Below are 27,013 nucleotides of genomic sequence, written 5' to 3'. Positions count from 1 at the left end.
TTCGTGCAGTGGCGCAATCGCTTCGGGCTTCTATATACATTTACCCCCCCCCCCCCTCCGCGCGCCCCGCCGTTCCCCACACCTTGTTCTAGCTGAGTATTCTTATTAAATTCAGGGTAAATTTCAACTCGTCACAATTTGTTCGTTCTGTCTTGGGTATTAACGCCCGCTTCCATCTAGGGTGATATCGCATACTATCTCATCACAGAGTAGAACAATCGTGTTAATGTACAATGGCCGGTGGTTTTCTGTCGAGGGTTTTTTCTGAAGTCTTTCTTCCCCCGCTTAACCGAAGTCGAGGACTTTATCTTGCTTATAAACATGTACGCAAGATGAGAATATCCCAGAATTCCCGTAAGAAAAACTTTATATCATGTTTCTTATGGAAAAAAACCCTACCTTGGAAGAATAACCCGTTACAGGTTTAAAGAAAAACTTTCAGAAAAATAACCCCAAATTTCCCTGTATATATCCAAAACCGCCCCCGACTTTGAGACCGCAAGTTATTCCGGGCATAGAATATACCCCAAAGATCAAAGAGATTTACCGTTAAAGGTTTATAATCGCCATGAATTGCGGACTCATTTGACTTGAACGAGACTCGGGCTTTGTGAAGACACTCGTCTCGACTCAGCGACTTGGGACTCGACTCGGACTCGAGGTCCCACTACTTGTTCCCACCTCGATATCTGGCTTGAGATAGTAAGTCGAGCGGTCGGGATACTAAGGTGTGCGCTTGATCTACTAAGTCGAGCGCTCGAGATACTAAGTCAAGCTCGCGAGATACAAAGCTGTAGTAACATAGCGGAAAATCAAGACTGCCCCCCCCCTCCTCCATCCCATGCCCAACACCACCACGAAATATTTCCTATTATAACCCCTTCCTGCAGCTAAGTAGTGGGAAGGGGTTGTCGCACTTCAACCTATAGCTGGCCTGCTACCTCCAGTACCTCGAGCTTGCGGTCGTAGGTTTGTTCCTGGTGGTATACTTGGAGATACAGACGCCTTCTCAATCATGTGGTTTTGCTCATCTGACCCCGCCCCATTGCGTCGAGGGTATGTAAATGGATGGATATCCATATAATGGAACAGGAACTAATAAATCAAGTTATTTGCATTCAATTTTATTACCACAGTGTTATAGTATTCTACAACTTTCTGCTGAGAAACAGGTAGAGGTCTCTACGCTGGAAGGGGATCGACGCCACATTAAAAGACATGTAAACACGAGTAGAAGTTACTATGTCAGCATATGAAAGTGTTGTTTTGATGATTTTTCCATGTTCGATTTTACAAAATAGAAAAGTATTGTCCACTAACGAAAAAACACATGTACAAATGCGCCTTGTAACGTTTGTATTTTCTACATCTGATCTTTCAACTGTTGTAATTTCTACTAGTGCATAATCGACATATGTAACTTCGACATCGGTATTTTCTTCCAATGTAATTTCTGCACATGTCACATCCATCAAGGCGTGGTTCCGATTTTAGCCGAAGCTTGCGTCATAAAAACAAAACCTCCCTTCAAGTAGTCTCGGTCATCCAGACAATATGGCTCCTCCGCGATAGCTCCCTCGACTAACGGGCTTGGATGACCGAGGCTACCCTTCGAGGAAAGTCATTCCTACTACCAGAAAGTTGCATGGGGAGCATCAATAATTTTTAACGGAAGTTAACACTAACATATTGTTTTATGCTAAATTTTAATACAACTTTTAATAGTTTGCTTTCTTTGTTATTTTTATGTGTCTTGAATTCACCATTTCTGGTGTTCAGAACTTCATGTCGTTAACATAATTTTGAATGCATAGTTATAGTTTCGAATAAAGAACCGCCCCTGTCGGCCCTGTCGTCTGCTCCACATTGGTGACATCGTTCAATCGTAGCCATGGACAATAATAATCAGGTATATTTATGTTTGAATATCTTCCACAAAAAACTTGTTCTTAGAGCACATAAGCGTACAAATATACTACATAAGTGACACAGGTCTTTCTTCTTTTTTTGGTTGTCAGATGGTAGCACTATCTACACTACAGTTCTACACTCGTTCAGTCGTTGAGTCGTTATAGTTTCAGCCATTTTCCAACGTTGGAATTTGAAGTTAAAAATGATATTTTTGCCAATTTCTCAGCTGGCAATAGCGAATTATAGGATTAATAGGATTATTCTTTAACAAGGTAGGGCTGTTTATGGATACCATCTATTTTAAGGCTTTATTTTAATACATTTTAAAAATATAACTTGAAAATTTGCAATTGCAACTTTAATGGACTTTACAACCGATGTTAGCCATTTAGTAAACAATAGAAGATTAGATCGATAGGAGTTTGGTTTAAAGATTACCTATCTTAGACAGAATGACGTAATAACATCGTGTATGTCATTGTAGGTGTTTGAATCATTGTTTAATTTTGGTTAAGGTAGCAATTGGACAATCTTTCAAGTCATTTAGCTGTGCGTGAACATTACGCAATTATGATTAACACGCGTTCTTGCTAAAATAGAGTAGAATTTTAATGCATCGAAACGTCCTTGTGGAGGACAGCATACAGTGCAAAAATATAAAATAAACTACAAAAATTATGCACGGTCACAAGTTCACAAACACACAATATAAAGTACACCTACATATTATATCGAGTGTCCCGGAAAAAACGAGTACACCTGTAGCATATCATTAACATTTCACAAGTGGTACAATATGGATGTTTGCCAACTTCGCTCCAAATTACAGGTTCACTGCTCAAAAAGTGTTAAAATATGCCATAGTACGAGTTTTAGATGTTTTTTTTATGGCGATTAGATTTAGAGTCACGCCCCCCCCCCCCCCGACACACACCAATAATTTTGCCCAAAGTACTGCCTTCTCCAGGTTAGGTTATTGCATGCAAGTAACTATTCGGCCAAGCCGAGAGAGAGAGAGAGAGAGAGAGAGAGATGGGGTTTAACGTCCACTCGACACAAACTAGGTCATTTCGGGTCTAACACATGGTTCAATTTTATATTTCAATAATTCGCTTGCGCGTAGGGATCTTTAGCATTGGGAGGAAACCGGAGGACCCGGAGAAAACCCACGAGGTTGGACAGGCGACCCTACTCCTTGTCACGTACAACCGGGGAATCGAAATCCCGCCAGTTGACTCAATGACAGACCGTATGATACAGCGCGCACGTGCTAACCATTTGGCCATCCAACCCCCCCTTCGGCCAAGCCCCCACCACACCAACACCAAACGAGTTATCAAAAGCGCCCTACTATACCCGTCTCAAAACATCGTAAAACGGGTTGTGATCGGGGTAGAATGTGTAAAGAATGTCTATAATTCGATTCTAGTTCGTTCATAAATACGTACACATCTGTACGGTCCATAGATTGTATCCCCGGGGTGGCAGCAAGGCTTGTCTATCGTCACGATGTCTGGCTCTTTTACGACAATTCAAATTGTGTGTATGAATAAGCTACTGCTCTCGGACCTAGTAATAAGTTTGGGCGTTTACAAACATAAATACGCCAGTCTTGTATGGGATTATTTCTTTTGAACACAGATGCAGAACAACCGTGAATACAGCAACTTCAATGTGGTTCAAGATAGGTGAGTTACGTGCATCTCAAATCCCAAACAAGCAATCAATCGTCGCGGGGTGTGGGGGCCTCGCGTTCCCCGAGAACATTTTGAGAATTTAACCGCCGCAAATGCGTTTTTCTGCTATTCTAGCCCGTGAATAAGCACCATCAAAGTTTCCAATCGGTTTGCAACCGAAATCCCACTCTATGCCGGCCTGAATTCCAACCATCAGACTGTTGCAGCTGCATTCACTTAATAATAATCGATGCCCGGTAAATGTCGCACAAAGTAAGCACACTGAGCAGCAGTGAATATTCGCTAGGCCGCTACAATCACTGATAAGGATGACATCGGTGCGACTTAATGGGACCCAAATATTAACATGTTTTTTATGTATTAGAAAAATAAATAAAGACGTTTGAAGTATTTGTAGGTAAAAATTATATCCTATTTAGTGTAAATGGTTATTAAAATGAGTAAAAGGCGCCATTCTGCCCGAACCAGTAACGTCGTATGTAAACAATGCACCCACCATTGAGCAAGTGATTGACGCGGCGTGATGTGACGTCACGTGTTGAAGGCAGTCATCTTTCACAGAGATATTAGAAGACTTTCGTAATCCTCTATGAAACAGATTAGTAGTGTGTCTCCAGACAAAATGTATTAATCCATAGTCAGTTCAGTAAAATCAATGTTTTATTACATTTCGGGCACTTTATTTTGTGTTACACTTTTGGGTCTTTATGTCAGGTTCTGGTTGATAACACTGGTTTAAACTTCATATAATACTTCTGTTGTTCTTCAAACATATCATGTACAAAACTTAAAGACTCCGTAATTAGCTTGTGTTGGGGGAGCCAGGGTCTTAGCTTGGCTTGACACCTTTGGGTATACCAACTCCCAACTAACTTACATGGCCGCTGTCCGGTCTTTAACTCGAGACCTGCCTGGTCCTAAGTTAACTTCTAGACGCCCTCGCCTAGTTTGTCCTATCCCCGTTTCTTGCTTATATCCCCCTTCTAAACAAAGGATCTCACAAGATTACACATCTGGCTATTGCCAGATTAAGTCTTTAGTACAGATTGCATTACAAGACATTACATAATCGTGCCAGCTATAAGTTTATATTATGGTAAGACTAATAATGAGTGTAATCTGGACAACCATGTATGTCAATAGCCGATATACAGATATTAAAATAAGTTCCGCTTTCATGTGTCAAGATGGCACCATAACGTACTCTTGACATCTGTCATTAGGTAACATTTGCCAGCTAAATGAAATAATTATTTTTGTTTTCACTTTAACCGTCTGCCCGTTAAGTCAGATTCCCCGAAAGTTAGGAGAACTACCGGAAGGACTGCCCGTGGGTAAGCAGCCACTAGTACTGCCCAAAGATCCTCTGAAGGCCATTCAGACCAGACATAATTTTGCTGAACCTCCTGGGCCTGCCTCTAGACCCTGTAGATCTCCACACTCTGAAGTCCCTGAACCTGAAGAAAACCAAGACTGAAGGCTAGTGAAGTCCTCTATAAGAAAATACTTGAGGCCTATAAGGACCCAGGTCTACTGCTATCATTGATGCTCGACCACGTCACGCTGCAACCTAGAAATGATTCCACTGCTGATGTCTTCCGTCTTGCTCCAGCCACAATATAGTGGATCGTCATAAGACCTTACTTTGAGCAAGTCTTGTAGTCATTTGACTAAATAACGGTTACTGGCCTATAACTCCCTTTAATTTCCAATTACACTGGCCCCAAACAGTACTATACATAGCTTAACATATAATAAACCAATTTCCATTGAAATAAAGGCAAAGGCGAAACCTTGCCGCATAATAATTATATGATTTGATTAAAACCAACTGCTATTGCGAAATTTCTGTTCATTTTAAAATGGCCACCGAATCAAATCATATGATTTCATGTCACTCGAAAATACAAACTGTTCGGTAAGATAAGATTAAGATTTCTTTGTTCCACCCTTCACTATTTGTAACATAATTACTTATTTCCATGCAAACTGTGATGATATTGTTGAAAATTTGCAACTGAACCTAAGTTTACTTCCGCAAAGCCTCGAATAGTGTATCAATTGTAGATGCGGATAAGACATGACCCGGGTACAATATTGTAGCTAGTTGCAACGTCCCTAGGAGGATCGAAGTACGACAATTCAGTTCATAGTACGACAGTTCCGTTGGTAATACGTTGTCACCCCGTCTAATTGCAGAACGGGGAAATTTTGAACAAGATCAACGTTCTAGAGCACCCTTCCCGCCCAAGCCAGTCCGAGCTCGTCCATGGGCATAAAGTTCTTAAACAGATCGTAAACAATTCTACGTTCACTCCGTTCTCACAGTTTGAACTAGTTTGGCAACATTTTCAAGAACGTAATACAATAACATAGTGATTGCGAAAATCTTTCAAAAAGAGCAGTTTTATTTTGCCAACTAGATGAAATAATACTTTACACTTCTGCCCGAAAAGTCAGATTGTCCGAAGGTTAAGGGGGGGGGGGCAGCTGCCCCAATCCCCCACCCCTTGCCCCCCTGACTTGTACGCCTATGAATTGTGTGTCATAAAAGCCCATGAATGCGGGTCTTTAATCTATCTTGTAATAACAAGATACGGAGAAGCCCATTTGGGGGGTCAATGACATGAAACAAAGTGTTCTAACTAGTTTATTTCAAGGTCGCCCTACACTGATAGCTAGGCAAACGAAGTAGGCTACTTTTTTATGTTACGGGATTAGCACATTCAGGTCATACTTCCATTAATATCATTCGTTATTTCATGCCCTCATTAGAAACCATTCATTAAGTCCATAACTCTCATTAACTTCATAGTCCCATCAACCTCATGCTCTCATTGATATCATTTATTAATGATTCGTTGATTTCATGCTCTCCTTAAAGCCGCGGAACGCCATTTACATTTTTCAGAAAGTTTTGTTAATCCAAGCCTGAATGTACACAAAGTGATTGTTAAAGAAATCAAAATCAAGATCGCAACGATAGATAATTTGCAGGCTTGGATTCAATCGAATTAAATAGAGGCGCCACAAAGAGGTTCAGCGAAACGTAAAGATAGCAGCAGCTTGTTTAAAAGGGATATAGACGAAACGGGGCTAATCCAAAACGACCCAAACTTATATAACTGTGTAAAGTTAAAACGAACGAAAACAAAACGGCCAAAAATGTGATATTGTACGTAAATCTTCGTCAGTGGGTTCTTATTAAAGGGCGTATGCCTCTATTGTTCTAAAAGCATATATAAATGTAATACGAATGCATGTAAAGGGATTTATATTCAATTTTTGACTAATCAATTATGTTCGGTGAAATACACGAACAGTTCAAATTGAACGACAGTCGTTTACGCCTTATTAGTGAATTCTAATTTTTTTTTAAAATTATTTTGTCGTTTGTGAATCACCATTTACTAATTTTTTCCACATTGTGTTGCAGGATATGTTTTTATTTGTTCATTACAAAATGACACCCAAAACCATATAGGGTACACGACTCGTGTACTGACACTGTGTCTTAAATATTGGATATTAGGATCCTATAGTTTCACAGCAAGATAATAACATCAATATTGATTAAAACTGATCAATATTGAATTCTAATTCGTGTTTTAATACCGAATATTAACTCCTTTAAACATACATTATGCAAGAGCTAAATCTGCTTATTGCATGTCTTTCTTTAGGCATTAATTCTATTAACATGACAAGATAATAATCAACTCCGATTTTGAACAGATTTTAATCAAATCTGCTAATCAACGGCCGTTGATATTAACCGTAAAAATGTTTTTTGTTTTTGTTCGTTTTGACTTTGCACAGTTTTTAATTTTCTGTTAAATGGAAAAAATCACTAAACTCGGTAAATTCTGCAAACAATAAAAACTGTGTAAAGTCAAAACAAACGAAAACAAAAACGGCCAAAAATCAAAATTTAAAGGTCTTCCGAAAAATTATGAATAGCGTTCTGTGGGTTTAAGGAGAGCATGAAATTAATGAAGTATCTTGTAATTACAAGATAGTTATCTAGTTATAACAAGGTAGTTATCTTGTAATAACATGATACATGTATAAGATAATCTGATTTTTGTTTTCATTTGATTGACCCTAATGGTCTTCCGTAGGGGACGGAGTTGAGGAAATAGAAACTAGTGTAAGATAATAGTATTTAAAACATACTAAATAGATCAGCTATTGTATTATTGTATATATATATATACTGAAGATACACGGTTTGTGCTTTCATACAAGGCCGACAGTTCTGACCAACTGTTGATTGATAGAGAGAGGGCAGTGGACGTGAAAACTCACTTGCTACAATATGGAGAATACAAAAAATGTTGTCATTGTCGGAGCTGGACTGGTAAGTCGTGATTTTATTTTTAATTACTAAAGAATATTAGTTTCCTCTAATTTAAATTTGTGTCATACAGAATAAACTTATTAACTATAAATAGAGGATATTTGTCGTTTTAGAGTGAATAACATATTTTATTTCATCGAAGTTTTCTTGCTTAGAGATGAAATAAAATATGTTATTCACGACAAAACGACAAATGTTCTATTTATTTTATGATTTTACAATCATTTTAGGTAAAAACAACATGGACTACTGCTAGCCAGTGGGATAACACTTTTATTTCACTGATAAAACGCGGTATTCCACTACTGATCATAAAATAAAATAGGATACTGACCCAGAATTTATTTACCAGTTACATGCATAATAGGGAGTCACAGAGGTTCAGTAAGTAAGGCACTGTCTTGCTAACCAAGTGGTTTCCCCAAGTGGTTTCAGTGGTGCAGGATAGAGGGTTGACAAGGAACATAATATAGTGTCTAGTAATTCGGATGGGATGAAAAATTGAGGTCCTGTGTACACATTGGTGTGCACGTAAAATAACCCAAAGTTGACAGTGGGAATTTGATACAAGAGTAGGCGGGGGATCACGTGGCTAAGTGGGTAAGACGCTGGCTCGGTAGCCTGGATGTCGGGTGTTCGATCCCTGCATTGGCCAAGAACGTTCATCCAGATTTTCTGGCGTGGTTTCCCATTGTCAGTGATGCAGGATGGAGGGCCTGACAAGGACTGCAGCAGTCTAGTCATTCGGATGGGACGAAAAACCGAGGACACATGTACAAATTGGCATGCACATAAAAGATCCCTTGGCAGTTGGAATTCGATATAAGAGTAGGCCGTAGCGCCGCTGCCCGGGCAAAATTTCCCTCATAGCACCTGTATGGCATATGCCCGTCTTCATTAGCCCAGTTTAGGAGCAAAACAGTAGGACGTTAAACCCCATTTCATTTCATTTCATTTCACAAGAGCCGTGGCACCACTGCCCGGGCAAAATTCCCTGATAGCATATGCTGCATGGCATATGCCTGTCTCGTAGGACCATAATCTTCTTTTCAATTTACATGCATTGAAACAAAATGAATAATGTTAGAATAATGGAGAATGTCATCCTATAGGGAATGCAATGCATGTGTTTTAACACAGCTTTTAAGGACAGACTCTGGTCATTGAAATATCATACTTTCACTTTGAAGACCTAGTCTACAAATAGGGCCTATCAAAGCAGATGAAAATTGAAAAGTGCACCGTGTAGCTGTTTTGGTCATCAAATTTGATCAAATTAAAACATTTTAAATTGATCAATAAAACTGTTTAACTTTTACAGTATTTTTTTTTATTTGTTAGGTTGGTTCACTGAATGCTTGTTATTTAGCTAAACGTGGATTTAATGTCAAGGTTTATGAAAGACGACCAGGTAATCATTAATTTTAATGATTCAGGTAACACACATCAAATTTATTTTCTCCCATTAGCGCAACTACATACATATCATTCAAGCTCATTACATTCTGGTTTTTATATCTGGTATTTATGATTTTTTTTTGTCATGTCAGTTGTATAATAATTATCTATTATATACAGAAACTAACCATCTGTTCTGTTCTTATCTAGATAACCTATAGAGATATCATAGTTTAAAGGTCTTTGGACCATTATTTTACTCATAACAAATGCAATATTTGTTCAAAGTTATAACATATTTGTTCAAATGACTTGACTTGACACTGATTTAAAAATACATTGTTAAAAGCAAACAAAAATTGTTAATTTCAAAAACTTCCCTATCTAGTTATAATCATTAATCATTAATCCAGGGTATCTCTCTGTAGAATACCAGATGACCTGGTGTTATGGTTATAAAAATCTGTCTTGGAGAGAGGAAACTTGGGACACAATGTATTTTATTATGGAATCACTGTTTAGATTTGAAACATTGGATTTTATTATGGAGTCACTGTTTAGCTGTTTGACATTGACATTGTCTTTTGTTATATAGAGTCACTGTTTAGCTGTAAAACATTCTATTTCTATGGAAGGGTATCGCTGCCAATATTAAATGCTCTGCTAGAATGTCTTTTCCATTGATTATATGTAAAAAGTACAATGGACAAAGTCCTAATACCGATAATTATAAAGTCAAAATACCTCTAAGACAAGAGTTAAATGTAAGATGTAAAATGTTAAGTGTTAAATGACAATTAATGTTTTGTTAGAAAATGCTTTTATTGATGTGTCTACATTTTACATCTCTCACATTACATTTTACCTTTGCGCTCTGCCACATCTCATTTGTCCTTCACGCTTTCTAGATAGTATCTTTCGCACAGCATCAACTTTCAAATGCAAATGTAGGATATCACGTGACTTATTAACATATACGGAAAGCTGGCACACTATAAATCAGCACACTACAAGGATATTCACCGCACGATAACAGTAAATCAAGCTGGCGCACTATAAGAAACTATATAGACGACCATGTGTTATCCTGAATGGGCAAGGAAATAATTGATAGATTCAAAGAGCCAAATAAACATACTTTCCAGTAATTTATAACACAATAACTGGAACTTCGTATTAATACCTGTATTTTGACGGTCTTTCTGTAAACAGAGTTGAGTACAGCCTAATTAACTTTGTTCCATTAAAAAAATAACCAACAATATTATAAGCATTGTGCCCAACAAATAAATAATATATTTAAAGAGAGGAATGACTATACATTTTTATACGCCCACATTTTTATGTGGACGTATTATGCCGTCGCCCCTGTCCGTCCGGACGTTCGTCCGTCCACAATTTGTTTGTGGACACTCTACAGGTCACAATTCTTATCCGATTTTGACGAAACTTGAAATGTAGGTTTATCTCCAAAAGATCTCGGTTCCTTTCGATATTGGCATGTATCGGATCGAAACTTCATGGATTATGGCCCCTGTTTGTACGAAAAATCACATTTTTAGCTTGTGGACACTATAGAGGTCACAATTTTTATCCGATTTTGTTGAAACTTGAAATCTAAGTTGATAATCCAAAGATCTCGGTTCCTTTCGATATTCGCGCATATCGGACCGTAACTTCCTGAATTATGGCCCCTGATTGTACCAAAAATCGTGTTTTTAGCTTGTGGACCCTATAGAGGTCATAATTTTTATCCGATTTAAAAAACCGTTCACATATATCACCGTTACACCCTAAGGATGACTGAATTCGAATTTCGTGAAAATCAGCTCGAAATTGACCGACAAAATGGCCGCCGTTCGTTCTCAAATAGCGTAAAAATATGGTATATCAATGTTGTGGACACTATAGAGGTCGCAATTTTATCCAATTTTGTTGAAACTTGAAATCTAAGTTGATAATCCAAAGATCTCGGTTCCTTTCGATATTCGTGCACATCGGATCGTAACTTCTTGAATTTTGGCCCCTGATTGTACCAAAAATCGTGTTTTTAGCTTGTGGACCCTATAGAGGTCATAATTTTTATCCGATTTAAAAAAACGTTCAATTATATCACCGTTACACCCTAAGGATGGCTGAGTGTGAATTTCGTGAAAATCGGCCCGAAATTGACAGACAAAATGGCCGCCGTTCGATCTCAAATAGCGTAAAAATATGGTATATCAATGTTGTGGACACTATAGAGGTCACAATTGTTATCCGATTTTGTTGAAACTTGAAATCTAAGTTGATAATCCAAAGATCTCGGTTCCTTTCGATATTCGCGCATATCGGACCGTAACTTCCTGAATTATGGCCCTTGATTGTACCAAAAATCGCGTTTTTAGCTTGTTGACCCTATAGAGGTCATAATTTTTATCCGATTTAAAAAACGTATTATAATATCACCGTTACACCCTAAGGATGGCTGAGTTCGAATTTCGTGAAAATCGGCCCGAAATTGACAGACAAAATGGCCGCCGTTCGTTCTCAAATAGCGTAAAAATATGGTATATCAAGGTTGTGGACACTATAGAGGTCACAATTTTTATCCGATTTTGTTGAAACTTGAAATGTATGTTTATAACCCAAAGATCTCGGTTCCTTTCGATATTCACGCATATCAAATTGTAATTTCCTGAATTATGGCCCTTGATTGTAGGAAAAATCACTTTCTTGTTAGCTTGTTCTCTATCCATCTCTCGAAAATGTGGGCGTATCCTGCCTGGCAGCAGCTGGTTTAGTATAGACATAGAGAATCTTTGATTAAGCCCTGTATCTTCAGTTTAGTTTACCCCCCCCTTCACTTCAACTTTAATCTTATTTTGTAAAGTTATGCAAATATGAATGTGGCAAAAAATTATTTACATATTTGAAAAGAGCAATCAGTGAGTGATACCTAACATGGTATCTGTAATTTCGTATTTAGACCAGTATTTTTACTTGAATACCCCTTTAATAGTGTTTTGTACCACTCGATGTTTTTCAAAGTATTCTAATCTGAATGTGCCAATAAATTATTTACATATTTTTAAGCAGCAGTGGACGTACTTTTAGTGATAGGTAGCTTGGTATCAAGAATTTTGGATTAAGACCTGTATTTTAACATTGAATACCCCCTGCCCCCTCCACAATCATGGCAATAGATTTTAGTTCCAACCAACTTTCATCGTTTTTCAGGGAGTATGAATGTGCCAAAAAATTATTTACATATTTGAAAAGAGCAATTATAGGTAACATTTTGGATTTTTTTCTATCAAGACAGGTATTTTAACATTGAGAGAAATGTAAAATGTACACACGTCAACGTCAAAAAAAGCATTTTCCCCAAAAACATTTGTCATTTGACATTTGACGTTTTACATTTAACTCTTGCCTTAGAGGTATTTTGACTTTATCATTACTGGTATTAGGACCATGTACATAGTACTTTTTACATATAATCAATGGAAAAGACATTGTAGCAGAGCATTTAATATTGGCAGCGATACCCTTCCATATATTTCGCTGTGAGCAACAGGCCATGTTTTACTTCTTTTACATTTAGTTTATAGGTGTTAGTTTCATATAAAGTAAAGATCAGCTGAAATGCTAAACATCAAATAAAACACAAAACTTTCATAGAATAAAATTTCCTAATTTAATAGAACCAAAGTTTTAACAATGATTCTTTTGTCGTTATAAGCCACACTGATTGTATTCCATAAAACTTTTGTGGTTTTTAATGTGACTAAGTACTAAAATGTAACTTAAACAAACAATTTATGAGACATCCAGTAGTTAAATAATATTTATTGGTTTAAATTGTATTTTTAGATATAAGAACACAACAACATGTGAAGGGTCGAAGTATTAATTTAGCGTTATCATGTCGAGGGCGGGAAGCGTTGAAGATGGTTGGTTTAGAAGAAACGGTTGTACATAATGGTATACCAATGAGAGCAAGAATGATCCATGATCTAGATGGAAAACGGCATCCCATACCTTATGGGGAAAAAGACCAGGTACTTAATTAGGCGCTTCCTCGACAAAGCATTTAGTTTGTAGTTAGGAGGCTGATTGGTGTAACATGTACTTTTTAGATCATATGGTCCATTATTGGGTCAGTTGACATGGTTTCTATCCCTGACTTGTATGTGACAAGGAGTAGGTTCGTCTGTCTAACCTCGTTGCTAAAGGTTCATGCGTGCAAGCATAGTTAAAAAAAATATATATTACAGGGTAAAGATTGGCATATATAACACTAAGTCAAGTGAATGTGGTGTGATAGAGATGTCATTTAACCAAAGTACTGGTAGCCAGAAGAATAAACAAAAATTTTGATAATATTTATGAAAGAAGGCCATTCTCAGAATAGAATAGTGATATTGTATAATTTTAAAGTATTTTTATACGCCCACATGGAAATGTGGTCGTATTTTGCCGTCGCCCCCGTCCGTCTGTCGTCCACAATTTCTTGTGAACACTCTACAGACTACATTTATCATATGATTGTTTTGAAATTGATATATGTTGTTTGCATTAGTGAGATGAAGAATCCTATTTAATTTCAATAACTTCCGTTTATTTCTTCTGGAGTTATGGCCCTTGTTTCACTTTGTTGCACCTTGTGAACGCTTTAACGACAAAAGTTATCAACCGATCTGTATGAAATTTATATGTATCATTTAAATTAGTAAAACAAAGAAGCCTATTGAATTTCAGCAATTTCCGTTAATTAGATCTAGAGTTATGGACCTTGTTTCACTTTGTTGAATCTTGTGAATGCTCTAATGACAACAGTTATAATCCGATCTGTTTGAAATTGATATCCATCATTTAAATTAGTGCAACGAAGAAGCCTATTGAATTTCAGCAATTTCCATTAATTACGCTGTGAGTTATGGCCCTTGTTTCACTTTGTTGTACCTTGTGAATGCTCTATGACAAATGTTATTATCCGATCTGTATGAAATTTATATGTATCGTTTAAATTAGTAAAATGAACAAGCCTATTGAGTTTCAGCAAATTTCCGTTAATTACATCTAGAGTTATGGCCCTTTTTTTAACTTTGTTGAATCTTGTGAACGCTTGAATGACAAAAGTTATCTCCTAATGTGTATGAAATTATATGCATCATTTAAATTAGTGAAATGAAGAAGCCTATTGAATGTTAGCAATTTCCGTCAATTACTTCTAGAGTTATGGCCCTTGTTTTACTTTGTTGAACCTTGTGAACATTCGAACGACAAAAATTATCATCCGATCTGTATGAAATTTATATGCATTATTTGAATTAGTAAAACGAAAAAGCCTGTAGAAATTCAACAATTTCTGTAGATTACTTCCAGAGTTATGGCCCTTGTTTTAGTTTGTAGAACCTTGTGAACCCTCAAACGACGAAAATTATAATGTCATCTGTATGAAATTGTCTATTAAATTCCCCTAATTACCTACAAAAGAATAAATATGCGACAACCCTTGTTGACTGCTCGGACGATTTAGCTGCTGTGGGCGTATGTTTTGTTGCCTGGCAACCTATCTTTATTACAGTATATAATGTCTGTTGACAGAAGAAATCTCAACGAACTTTTATTAAATGGTAAGAATACTATACAAAAATATAAACTGAATGTTTATTGAATGGTAGGAGTACTATACAAAAATATAAACTGAATGTTTATTAAATGGTAAGAATACTATACAAAAATATAAACTGAATGTTTATTAAACAGTAAGAATACTATACAAAAATATAAACTGAATGTTTATTAAATTGTAAGAATACTATACAAAAATATAAACTGAATGTTTATTAAATTGTAAGAATACTATACAAAAATATAAATTGAATGTTTATTAAATGGTAAGAATACTAGACAAAAATATAAAACTGAATATTGAAATGTTTAAAATATAATGAGTGCAGATCCGGATAAAGGCGGGGTGGGTATGTTGCCTTCCACAATTTATTTGTTGCTTTGATGGGGCACCACCACTATATTTGTTTTAAGTACTTCTTCTGTATTTTATTTTTAAGATGAAACATCTCTTTTTTCTAGGGCCACACCCACTATTCTTTTTCTCAGTATCCATCCCCTTTTCTTGGTGTAACTGTTTTTCTAAGTGCACCCTTTCTATTTATTTAGGTGTCACTGCTTATCTTGGTGCACCCGTTCTCTGTGCACCATTTCATATTTTAGGTGCAGCCACTTTGTTTACAACCACTTTTCTCTGTGTATTGTTCCCAAGAACAAATGAACCTGATCAGGACAACAGGGCCCCACTGCCAATATCACTTCTACCCTAACTCATTTCCACAAGTGGACCCAGACTTGTCTTGCCAAGAGCCCATCCCTCCATTTCTATGTGCACCTCTTTTATCTAGTTGCACCTTCTTATTTTCTAGGTGCACCCCCATTTTTCTGAGTTTTCATTATTGGCATTATAAACGATAAATTATTTTTCAGCTGCTGAAAAACACGACAATATTGAATTTGTCTTTGAACATAAATTAGTGAGATGTAATTTTGAAAGTGGTCAAGCTGAATTTGAAGGGTAAATTAAAATTATATAATTGAATATTTATTTACTGCTTTAAAAATAATACTACAGTAGCAACACCCAGGGTCTGTATTACTTTTGGCCAACTAGCCAACTAGGGAGCCAACTTCAAAGGGATATAGATAGGGCTGTCTGGGCAAACTTTCCCTCATAGCATACTGCATGGCATACATTCATCTTCATTAGCCCTGTTGGAGCAGGGGGATCACGTGGCTAAGTGGGTAAGACGCTGGCTCGCTAGCCTGGAAGTCGGGTGTTCGATCCCTGCATTGGCCGAGAAAGTTCATCCAGATTTTCCGGCATGGTTTCCCCTTGTCAGTGATGCAGGACGGAGGGCCTGACAAGGACAGCTGTCTAGTCATTCAGATGGGATGGAAAACCGAGTCCCGTGTACAAATTGGCATGCACGTAAAATATCCCTTGGCAGGTGGAATTCGATTTAAGAATAGGCCATAGCGCCGCTGCCCAGGCAAGATTTCCCTCATAGCACACTGTATGGCGTATGCCCGTCTCCATTAGCCCAGTTTAGGAGCAAAACAGTAGAACGTTAAACCCCATTTCATTTCATTTCCTGTTGGAGCAGAACAGTGGGGTGTTAAACCTCATTTCATTCATTCATTGTAATGTATATTTTATTTACTGTTTAGTCCTGATAAGAGTATTAAAACAGAAACAGCTGATTTGTTTATTGGATGTGATGGAGCATTTTCATCTCTGCGTAATTTGATGATGAGAGCAACAAGATTGAATTATCAACAGGAATACATACCACATGGTTACATAGAATTAACAATACAGCCTACTAACAATGAGGTGAGTGTACTTTATAGTTAAAGATATTGATTGACTTGGACTGAATAAGACACATTGCTGAAAATAACAAAATGTACCAACAGTGCACACATTTAAATTGGTATGTAACAAATGCATTTATCATTTGAAGTCGATTTACACTATGACACATATTTTAGAAAAATAGCAAGACTCCATAGGTATCAAAAACAACAAATTTTGTGCATTTCTGAGGAAAAAAGTTGGGTCGAAATTCACCTAATATTCCATCTTGTGGGTTGAGAATAATCTGTGGGATACTTTAAATCAGGTATCTACTCAGCACTTACACCTGTAAAAGAGTCCTTGGCAGTTAGGTGCTGTCTGGGCCAAGTTCTTTTTTTTTATGTACAAGACATGCAACAATAGAATATACACTTATTATAATATGTTAGATTCCATAGAATATACAGTTACCATAATATGTTACACTCCATATACACTCCATAGATATAGAATATACAGTTATAATGTTACACTCCATAGAATATACAGTTATCATAGTTAGATTTCATGTGAACAAAACATTATGTAGCAAGACATTAAACCCCATTCCATAATATGTTGATAATTGAGACTTCTTTTCTTCTTTCAGTTTGCCATGGAAGTAAATTATCTTCATATCTGGCCAAGGAATGAATATATGATGATAGCATTACCAAACCAAGACAAGACATACACAACAACATTATTTATGCCGTTTAAGGTTTTTGAATCACTGCAGACAGAAGATGACATCATTGAATTCTTCAAAGAAAACTATCCTGATGCAGTGCCTTTATTGGGAGAGTAAGTCAACATCTTGATTATTGATAATATATTTGATGGAATTGACTTTAAAGTCTTGTCATAACACAATACTTCCATCATTTTAAAATGGATTCCATGGACATAGATAATAAAAAATGAAAAATATACTTTTGATTTTGTCTCTGTATTAGGTACAGTTTTTGAACCAAGGCTAGTAAAATCATGGTAGGCCCTATTTTGCGTATCATATGTATATTAGATATACTGTAGTTTACTTAATTCACCTCATTAAACCTGTGAAGGTTAACATCATTTCAATATATTTATAAACTGTTATGAAAAGAATATTTCCCCCACTAGACTAGTTTATCACAAGCTTAGGCTAAAATTTCACCACCTTGATATCTATTTTTTAACCTTTGTCCAGGGCTAACGCTGTTGGTTGCCAAAGTCGCAATTTGCGATAAAGTGGTGATTAAAATTTGATTTTGGCAACAATTTTGGCAATAATTATTTGCGGTACTGGCAATTCTTTTCAAGAACTGGCGGAAAATAATCTTAAAATTCTAATCGTATCTATCCTGGATTAACCATTACATTGAATGGCAGAATACTATAAATTAATCAACTGGCAGATAATCTGGATTGCGTCAATGAGTAATACTAATCAGTGATTTTGGATTAATGATTAGTTGATTAGTTATTTTCTCCTAATGATTTATCCAAGCGATGATTATTTGATGTTTTGTTTCATCTTAAAAAAAAAATGGTAATGTAATCAAAATGTCTGACAGTTCTTTTCGAAAAGAATTAAATATTTTGATAGTTGATAGTGACGATTCTTGAGCGAGAAAACAGTTCGCCATTTGTATCATATTACCGTCGCCAAAATGCTCTAAAAGTTAATGACAGGTATATTGTAAGCATCTCTTAACAAATATAATTGAAATTTATATCATTCTATCAGGGATTTATGGTACCTGAAAATTACAACAGGCCCATTGTGCACGCAACACATAAATTTATAGAAAATTGGCAATCGTTGGATGAGATCTGACGTGTAATACTGAAAATATATTGTGCAGTACGGTGTTTAAATAAACTAAAGTCACCAAAAATAAAATCCGATCTTAGTAAATCAAAACTGTGCTATGTAAAGACAGATTTTGTAAGTTGTTGTATATTGTATATATATCTGTAATTGTTTTATAATAGTCCTACCCGAGACATAAAATTGTTCCAGTTGGCGGGAAAAAAATATGAATATTTTTTTATATAAAAATTATCATCCATTTTGGCGGAAAAAAATTGAAAGCCAGTGCAACAAGTTATTCTTATCCTAGTCCTTTGGCCTTATGGAAAATCTCCAAGCACTTCCCATGGGTAATGTATGGGGTCCCATGGGATTTTCATGGGTCCCACGGAGGTACTAACATAACTTTTAAGTTTTAGATAACTCTATGCAGTAAATGATGAATAAGTTAATGCACTTTTCAAATTTAACATTAGACCGAATGGAAAAGAAAAGTAGGATGTTAAATCTCATTTCAGTTCTGTCTGTTTTCAGGGGCCATATTAAACAGACACTAATAACAACTAAAGCTCAATCATTAATCTCTGTCAAGGTATAAATTATTATATATTTTTTACAATTTAAAGACACAGAGGTCAGAGTTAAGTGGTGAAATATGATAAAAATTACTAATACATATATTTATGATTATCGACTCATCCAAAATTAACATAAGGCTTATTTCGTTAGCTGCATTCTAGATTTTAACATTGATGAAACATAATTTATAGCATTAATTCTACCATTCAACGGTTGTTCTATGTCCACATTATTGTGAGAATACATTTCGTCACTCCTTCGATTATTGCCTCCCTTCACAAAGCTTCTCATGAGGATATTTTCAATATATTATGACAGGCTGTTAGTGTATATGTTATATTTATTTTACAGTGTTATCCATACCATATTGGTAGTAATTGGTTAATAATGGGAGATGCAGCTCATGCTATGGTGCCTTTTTATGGACAGGGAATGAATGCTGTAAGATCATATAATTTCTGTCCTTATTGTTTTTATCAGTTTAATTTCCTATTAATCACAATATTTCCTATTTTACTAGTAAATTATCAATAATAAGTATTGATTCCTTTTTACTAGTAAATTATCAATCATCAGAAGTATTGAACTCATTTTTAGTAGTAAATTATCAATTTATAATTCTTGACAGATTGTGAAATTGACATGCCGAGGACCTTTTTTGTCATTCACTTGTAGTGCCATAATTTAAGTTTTTTTCTTTTACTTTTAAACAATTTAAAAAAAAAAGAATTTTAAATTAAAAACAGTTAAATATTAACTAAATCGGCCAACATAAAAAAATTAACAAACCCCTAAATTTTTAACAGCGAGTCCTGATGTCCTAAACATGTTAATGTAGATTTTATTATTTCAGGGATTTGAGGATTGTATTGTTTTAGATGAATTGATGAATAAATATGACCTTGATTTTAGTGAGTTATCCATTTACTTATCTTATGTTTTAACATAGAAAATGTGATGCTATATTTGCATAGTCTCTACTTTACCAACTACCCTGTATATGATGATCACTTTCGATGTGGGACATTTCAAATTGTCCCTTTAAGTGGAAGTAGCCCCACCCAGTACAATTTCATGTTGTAATAATTATTTATAAAACAAAAATTGTATGTTTAATACCTATTGTTACATGGTTAACAGATATTTTGAATTTTTAATAATTTGACAATAGTTGTATGTGATTACTAATAAACAAACATATTGGTATTGACCAATAAATTCTGTTTCTTGTAGCTGAGATCAGTAGACTAATATCCACTCTTATTTGTGATAACATTGGACTGAATAGCAAGTCTATATATCCGAAAATATTAGCTTAATCATTGTTCCATAGTAAACTATGGAAGATAAATGGTTAACCAACACTTGCTGGTTTCCACACTGGTTTAATAACATATATATACTCTTTCAAAAAATTAGGGGATATTGAAATGCAAATACCTATGAAGGTTGTGATATGATAGTCATGGACACTTGACATGCTTTGAGAGTATGTTCACAGATGAAGAACTTATCGCCCCAACAGAACCACTGAGCTGCACATGCGACACGCAATAGCGCCATACACATGGGAGGAGTTCATTGCTGGTTTATCTATCCATGTTTGTTTTGTTATCGGTTCTTGCATAAGATTTACTGTTTAGCGTATCTTTGCTTTAGTGTGTTATGTTTAATTTGATTGGGAGACGTGTTCGTCGACAGCGTCAACCGACAACACTACAAGAATTGGCCGTGGCACTGCAAGAGGAGTGGGTCAGATTGCCCCAAATCGTGATTGGACAGTTAATTAGGAGCATGCCACGGCGAATTGCTGAATGTCTGAGGATTGGTGGAGCAAATACTCATTATTAAGACAAAAATCAAAAACGTCCATTTTCACTTTTGACGGTGTATCTCTTTGCAAATGAAATGGGGCCATCAGATAAGCCGCTCATATGAACTGTTTATGTTCATGTGTAGGCAATTGGCCTGTTATTAACATACACTGGTTATCTCTAATAAAACAAGCCAACAGTGAGGCTGATGTCCCCCGCCGAAATTGCAAAATAAATAGATGACACATATTAATTAATCGCACATTTATTTTTTTCACTAAGTTTCATCACTCTCTATCAGATAGAATCAAGATTATCTTGTCCCAAACCATCGACAAATGAAATCGATTAGCTCTGCTTAGCTTCAGCTCGAAATGTTAATTATTGAACTCAGTCAAGACATTCACCTAATGAACATCTACATATACATCAAGTTTAAACATTCACCTAATAGACACCTATGCCAAGTTTGAACATTCTACCTCAATTAGAAGGAGAGTTATTGTGTTCCAAAGTTTCTACCAATCAAATTGCTTATCACTCTGCTTACCCTCAGCAAAAAATGTTCATTATCGAACTTAGTTAAGGTATTCATATAATAAATCTATACACCAAGTTTCATCAATCTCACTTAATTAGAACTAAAGTTATCGTGTCCCAAAGCATCAACCAATCAAATTATTTATCTCTGCTTACCCTAAGCGGAAAATGCTCATCTTCGAACTCCATCAAGGCATTGACCTAATCAACACATACACCAAGTTTGAACATTCTAGCTCAATTAGGAAGAGAGTTATCGTGCCCCAAAGTATCAACCAATCAAATTGCTTATCTCTGCTTACCCTAAGCGGAAAATGCTCATCTTCGAACTCCATCAAGGCATTGACCTAATAAACACATACACCAAGTTTGAACATTCTAGCTCAATTAAAAGTTATCGTGTCCCAAAGCATCAACCAATCAAATTGCTTATCTCTGCTTACCCTAAGCGGAAAATGCTCATCTTCGAACTCCATCAAGGCATTGACCTAATCAACACATACACCAAGTTTGAACATTCTAGCCCAATTAGGAAGAGAGTTATCGTGTCCCAAAGCATCAACCAATCAAATTGCTTATCTCTGCTTACCCTAAGCGGAAAATGCTCATCTTCGAACTCCATCAAGGCATTGACCTAATAAACACATACACCAAGTTTGAACATTCTAGCTCAATTAGGAAGAGAGTTATTGTGTCCCAAAAAGTGTGACGGACAGACAGACGGACGGACAGACAGACGGACAGACAGACAGACAGACGGACGAACCCATTTTAATAGTCCCCTGCTTTCTTCGAAAGGCGGGGGACAAAAAGCAGTGCATTTCCGCAGTTTTTTATTGTTTCTGAATATCCCCTACTTTTTTTGAAGAGTATATATGAAACTACAATATGTTTACAGATCCACATTCACTTTTTTTTCTATCTTATTTCAGGCCAAGTTTTACCAGCTTATACTGAGAAGAGACATACAGATGCTACTGCTATCTGTGATTTAGCCATGTACAATTATATTGAGGTATGTCCTCGCATTTGAGGTCATTAGTAAAAGCTTGTATTGGCAAAAGAAATTAATGAAGGGTGGGGGGGGGGAGAGAATACTAACGAAAGTATGTGTTCCATTCATAGATGGAAGACCTAAGATTTGAACAACACCACTTTAGAACATTAACCATCTCTGGGTCTTACTGAATTAGATTTTGAGCTTATGTAATTGTCTTTTATTTTCAGATGAGATCTGCTGTGAATTCCAAATTATTTTTATTAAGGAAAAAAATGGATAATTTTTTACAAAAACTCTTCCCCAATTCTTGGATACCACTATATACAATGGTGAGTTAATGAATAATTCTAAAAATACAAGAGTTATTTGATGGCATTTGATAAATCAATCTAATGAATACTAGAAAATAAAACACAGACAAGTTAATCCATAAATTATCATTATATAACATTTCAGTTCCTTTGAAAGGAAACATCATTAAACATAATGATGCTCGAAACAAACTTGGTGGTAGACTTCCCTATTGTTTTAGTGTCTTTCTGACAAGAGTTGCTTGAGTTTTACTGTGTAAAATAGATTATTTGTGATAGACTTATTGTATGATAACAACTGTGGTTTTAGAATTGCTATACAAACACAAAGTATGGCCCTAAATCGTGCCCTAAATTATGTGCTGTCACATTGAAATGCAAAGAAGCGAGCCAAAAACTTTATCTTGAAGATTCTGAATTGTCGAATGAGCTGATAAAAAGATTTATCTAACTGATAGTGGCCAAAAGTTGTAATCTGAGTATGATTATTCATATAAAACAAATGATATTATAGGAGCGCAATAATATTAATTCAAATTTATCTTGAAGTATAATTTCTTTTATCAAGGTTTCCTTTACTCGAACAAGGTATCATGAATGTGTGGCAAGAAGAGCTAAACAAGATAAGGTAGGCACACCAAACAATGTATAACATGCTATTTGTACTTCTTAATTTCAATTGGGGCTTCGGTGGTCGAAAATTGAATATTCCAGCGTTGGCCTTGAAGAACCATCAGGATTTTTAAGTCTGGTTCTCAATTGTCAGAGGCGGCATCTGCTAGGGTGACAAGGAAAGTGTTCCAAGTCTGGAGATGTGATGAAAATGTAAGGTACACCTGTGTACACAGTGGTGTGAACACAAATAAACCTTAGCAGATTGAATTAGATGAAGAGAAAGTGGAAAACCACTGTCCAGACATTGAAATGAAATGTTATTCTCAAAATAACCACAAGATGTTAGCTCCCACACCCCCTTTCCATTTTTATTTTAACTTCTATGGAAGCATTATGGACAGAATAGGGTTTGGTGTATAATATATTTTAAAATATACTAAAATGGCACCAAAATGTCCTAAATGTAAAGATTATGATGAATTTAACTTCCCTTTCAGATTATTCAGTATTGTGGTTATATTTTTTTGTTATTGGCAACTGGTGGTGTGGTTGTAATGGTAAAGGGCGTGGGAACAGACCACATTTTAACTACGGTTACTGACAGATTTTCTCAGCTTTATTCATACATAGAGACAACTCTCCATAAATTTATTTTATAGTTTTAATAATAATGGGAATCAGTGTTATTAAACAATAATATAATGATTTGATGTTATTAATGCTAAAATGTTAAATATCACAAATTTACAACACAACAATGTTTGATATATTAAGACTTCCAAAGGTAATTGAAAATAAGTTTTTCAGTATTAACACCTTGTACAGTAGATCCAAGAATGGAGCAGTACTAGATTCAACAAGAATGTAAATGCTCTTCGTTCCATGCACTGGTATTCATACAGAACAACAATTATGCATGATAATGTCAACTTTTCCTACAGATACTAATGTTTCTTATAGAAATGCCTTGTCTCAGGAATGATTGACTGGATTTGGGAAAGGGTTTTTTTATAAGCAATATTTTTATTCAGATTTGTATCTGAACAGGGATTGGGGAACAGGCATAGCCTATATTAAACCCTTCTCACTGTCAGATATAGATACGTGTATTTACATAAAGAAACAAACAATGTACAGTACTGGCCAAATTAATAGCAATTTTTTCTAAAAACGTTGCAGAATTAACTCACTAAAATTGAAGTATGAATAAAATCATACACCGTGAATATATTGAACTGAATATTTTTACACATAACCATATTGACATCTACTTCACATTGCATGGTTGGTTGACGCAAAGCCGTGTATAGATAAAGTTGCGACAACTGTGAAGCCAGGAATTTATGACGTCAAGTGTACAAAGACGCCATCTTGGGTCCCGAGTAACTCTACCAACTTATCTATTTATATGCCCTATTGTTATTGTTGGATGTCATAGATTTCAGCGAATAAGTGTCTATAGGACATAAAACATACATTTTTTAAACGAAAAGTATAGCTGAACATACTATTATAGCCTTATTCTATAAGAAAAATCAAAATAAAAGATACACTAGATAAAATTGCTATTAAACATATTTAACTTGCATTCGCTTTTAAAGGAGCTAAATCGCTAATATTTGGGACTAGAAATTGTCACAAATGGGTCGCACTAACATCGGTGATACGTCTGGTGTCATGTGAATGCAACAACAGCCTGGGTGATTGATTTGTTGATTGGAGTTCAGATGTCTTCATTAAAATGGACCACTTTTAGGTTGCCGTATTCGCGGCCTGGCAAGACCGGCTTGAAATTTCTAGAAATTTTCTGGGGGAGACAGGCCCCAACAAATCCCCCGACGGTGCGTTTCACGACTTCGGCACTCGACGGTGACCTTGAAGAGACGTCGAAAACCATTTAAAAGACATAGTAAAAGTCATATCTTACGAGATTATCGCTGGTCTTGTCGGAAAATGCTATTTTAAATTTAAGACAGTCATTTTGAAAGTAATGGCCGTCGCCATACATGTGACAAATACATTTTTTGTTTTTTGTCAAATTCGCCTCTATGACCAGTTTGTGTTTGAAAAATTTAAAAAGAAATTATTTATTCCCCCACCACTAAAACACACTGATTACAAAATATCGCTCTCAGAAACTTCATGGTTTCTTTTGCAATTTGTTTGGGGTAAGACGTTAATACTCCCCACCTATGTATAAATAATATCAATCTATCTACCACGATACAAATGCATGTTATTCCAGGGCCTCCTTTGAAGGGACTCAGTGAAGGGAACGCGGTTGGTTTAGAGTTTGTCTGACCCCTTTGAATATTTGCGTCTCATCTCCAATGAAAACAATCATGTTGCTCTCATGCTGTTCTCAACCAGAATCAAATATATATCGTACCTGAGATTTGTTAGCATATTGTTCCACACAACCCAACATTTATCGGCACTGGGATTAAGGGTATATATCTTTGTTTCTAACGCCTATTGGGAATACGCCACGGAAACTACAATAAAAACTTATTTACAAAAAATTCTAAAGAGTGAAAACTGACATATTTCAAGCTTTACTGTATTTAAAGAAATAATTTAAATCAGCCGGCTGAAACCCCGTCTCCGCTATTTGTTTAATCATTCTTTAGGTATAGTGCCAGTTTCCACCGAAAATGATATCGCAATACATTCCTACAAAATGTTTCTTTAGTCAAGTGAAACAATAAATTCATAACTATGAGAGGGTGGGGTGAGTAAATTCGTGGTAACAAGTCTGAATAGGCTAATCGGACAATAGAGCAAGTTCACCTTGATGTTGACAAATACGTAAGATATGTAATGTGATTCGGCTGTAATGTGATATATGCATATATGCAGCATAGATAATTAAAATCTCTATTCAAGTTAAACTCAGATAACTCAGATTTAGAAAGGTGAAGGATAATATATGTATATAAAACATGATATAATAAATATTTTGAAGGATTGATGTTGACTTTTAAGATGACCGCCAAACAGAGTAAAATATAAAGTTAGGTAAAACAAGCATACAGGGGATGACACACATTAATAATTATTGACCCTGCTACTGGTTTGATGTAAAGTTATCTTCTAACACTGGCTTCTAAAATCCAGGTCCAAATCCTAGTTCCATTTCGCTACAACTAGTGAAAGGTCCCACACATGAGGTATGCCATGCTTACTCAGTGCAATACCTGATAACATTTCTCATTTTACGCTATGTACTCTACAAATTAGCTTCTAAAATCAAGGTCTGAACTCTTGATGTATAGATAACCACACAAAGCATGGAATGCACCCACACAGCAGCTTTGTCTCAAAAGGAAAACTTGGATTTGAGCAAATTTGATAAGGAACAGGATCCTTGAATAAATCTAATCTCTTGGGTTCATCCTCTTATGACTCTATTGCTTCCAACCAAATTATAAAAAAACAGCGGTTTCCAGGCAAGATACACCCACATTTTGCAAGAGGTGGATAGAGAACAAGCTAAAAACAAAAGCGATTTTACGTACAATCAGGGGCCATAATCAAGAAAGTTATGGTCTGAAATGCGCACATATCAAAAGGGACCGAGAACTTTGGGAT

At 35.8% G+C, this 27,013-nt stretch overlaps 1 protein-coding gene across 1 annotated transcript; it reads left to right on the top strand.

Annotated features, from left to right (window-relative positions):
- The first annotated feature begins 7,734 nt into the window (after positions 1-7,734).
- Positions 7,735-26,337, top strand: LOC126820503 (kynurenine 3-monooxygenase). The gene is made up of 14 exons (XM_050548530.2): positions 7,735-7,968; positions 9,310-9,379; positions 13,222-13,409; positions 14,939-14,987; positions 15,856-15,943; positions 16,597-16,762; positions 17,376-17,569; positions 19,098-19,155; positions 19,494-19,583; positions 19,996-20,053; positions 22,429-22,511; positions 22,724-22,825; positions 23,376-23,435; positions 23,920-26,337. The coding sequence occupies exons 1-14, from the start codon at positions 7,927-7,929 to the stop codon at positions 24,079-24,081; spliced, it is 1,410 nt and encodes a 469-aa protein (XP_050404487.1). The 5' UTR covers positions 7,735-7,926; the 3' UTR covers positions 24,082-26,337.
- Positions 26,338-27,013: the final 676 nt, after the last annotated feature.

This window comes from Patella vulgata, chromosome 5 (assembly GCF_932274485.2).
Source record: "Patella vulgata chromosome 5, xgPatVulg1.2, whole genome shotgun sequence".
In the NCBI taxonomy this organism is placed as follows: Eukaryota; Metazoa; Mollusca; class Gastropoda; family Patellidae; genus Patella; species Patella vulgata.
The sequence above is the reverse complement of the archived record's forward strand: the minus strand, read 5'-3'. Positions and strand labels throughout refer to the sequence as shown.

What these genes read in the sequence shown, in the direction of transcription:
- LOC126820503 (XM_050548530.2), top strand. Translation starts at nt 7,927, where the DNA reads ATGGAGAATACAAAAAATGTTGTCATTGTCGGAGCTGGACTG. An exon ending in TCATTGTCGGAGCTGGACTG is followed by an intron (nt 7,969 to 9,309) that starts GTAAGTCGTGAT and finishes TTTATTTGTTAG; the next exon opens with GTTGGTTCACTGAATGCTTG. An exon ending in CAACGAACTTTTATTAAATG is followed by an intron (nt 14,988 to 15,855) that starts GTAAGAATACTA and finishes ATTATTTTTCAG; the next exon opens with CTGCTGAAAAACACGACAAT.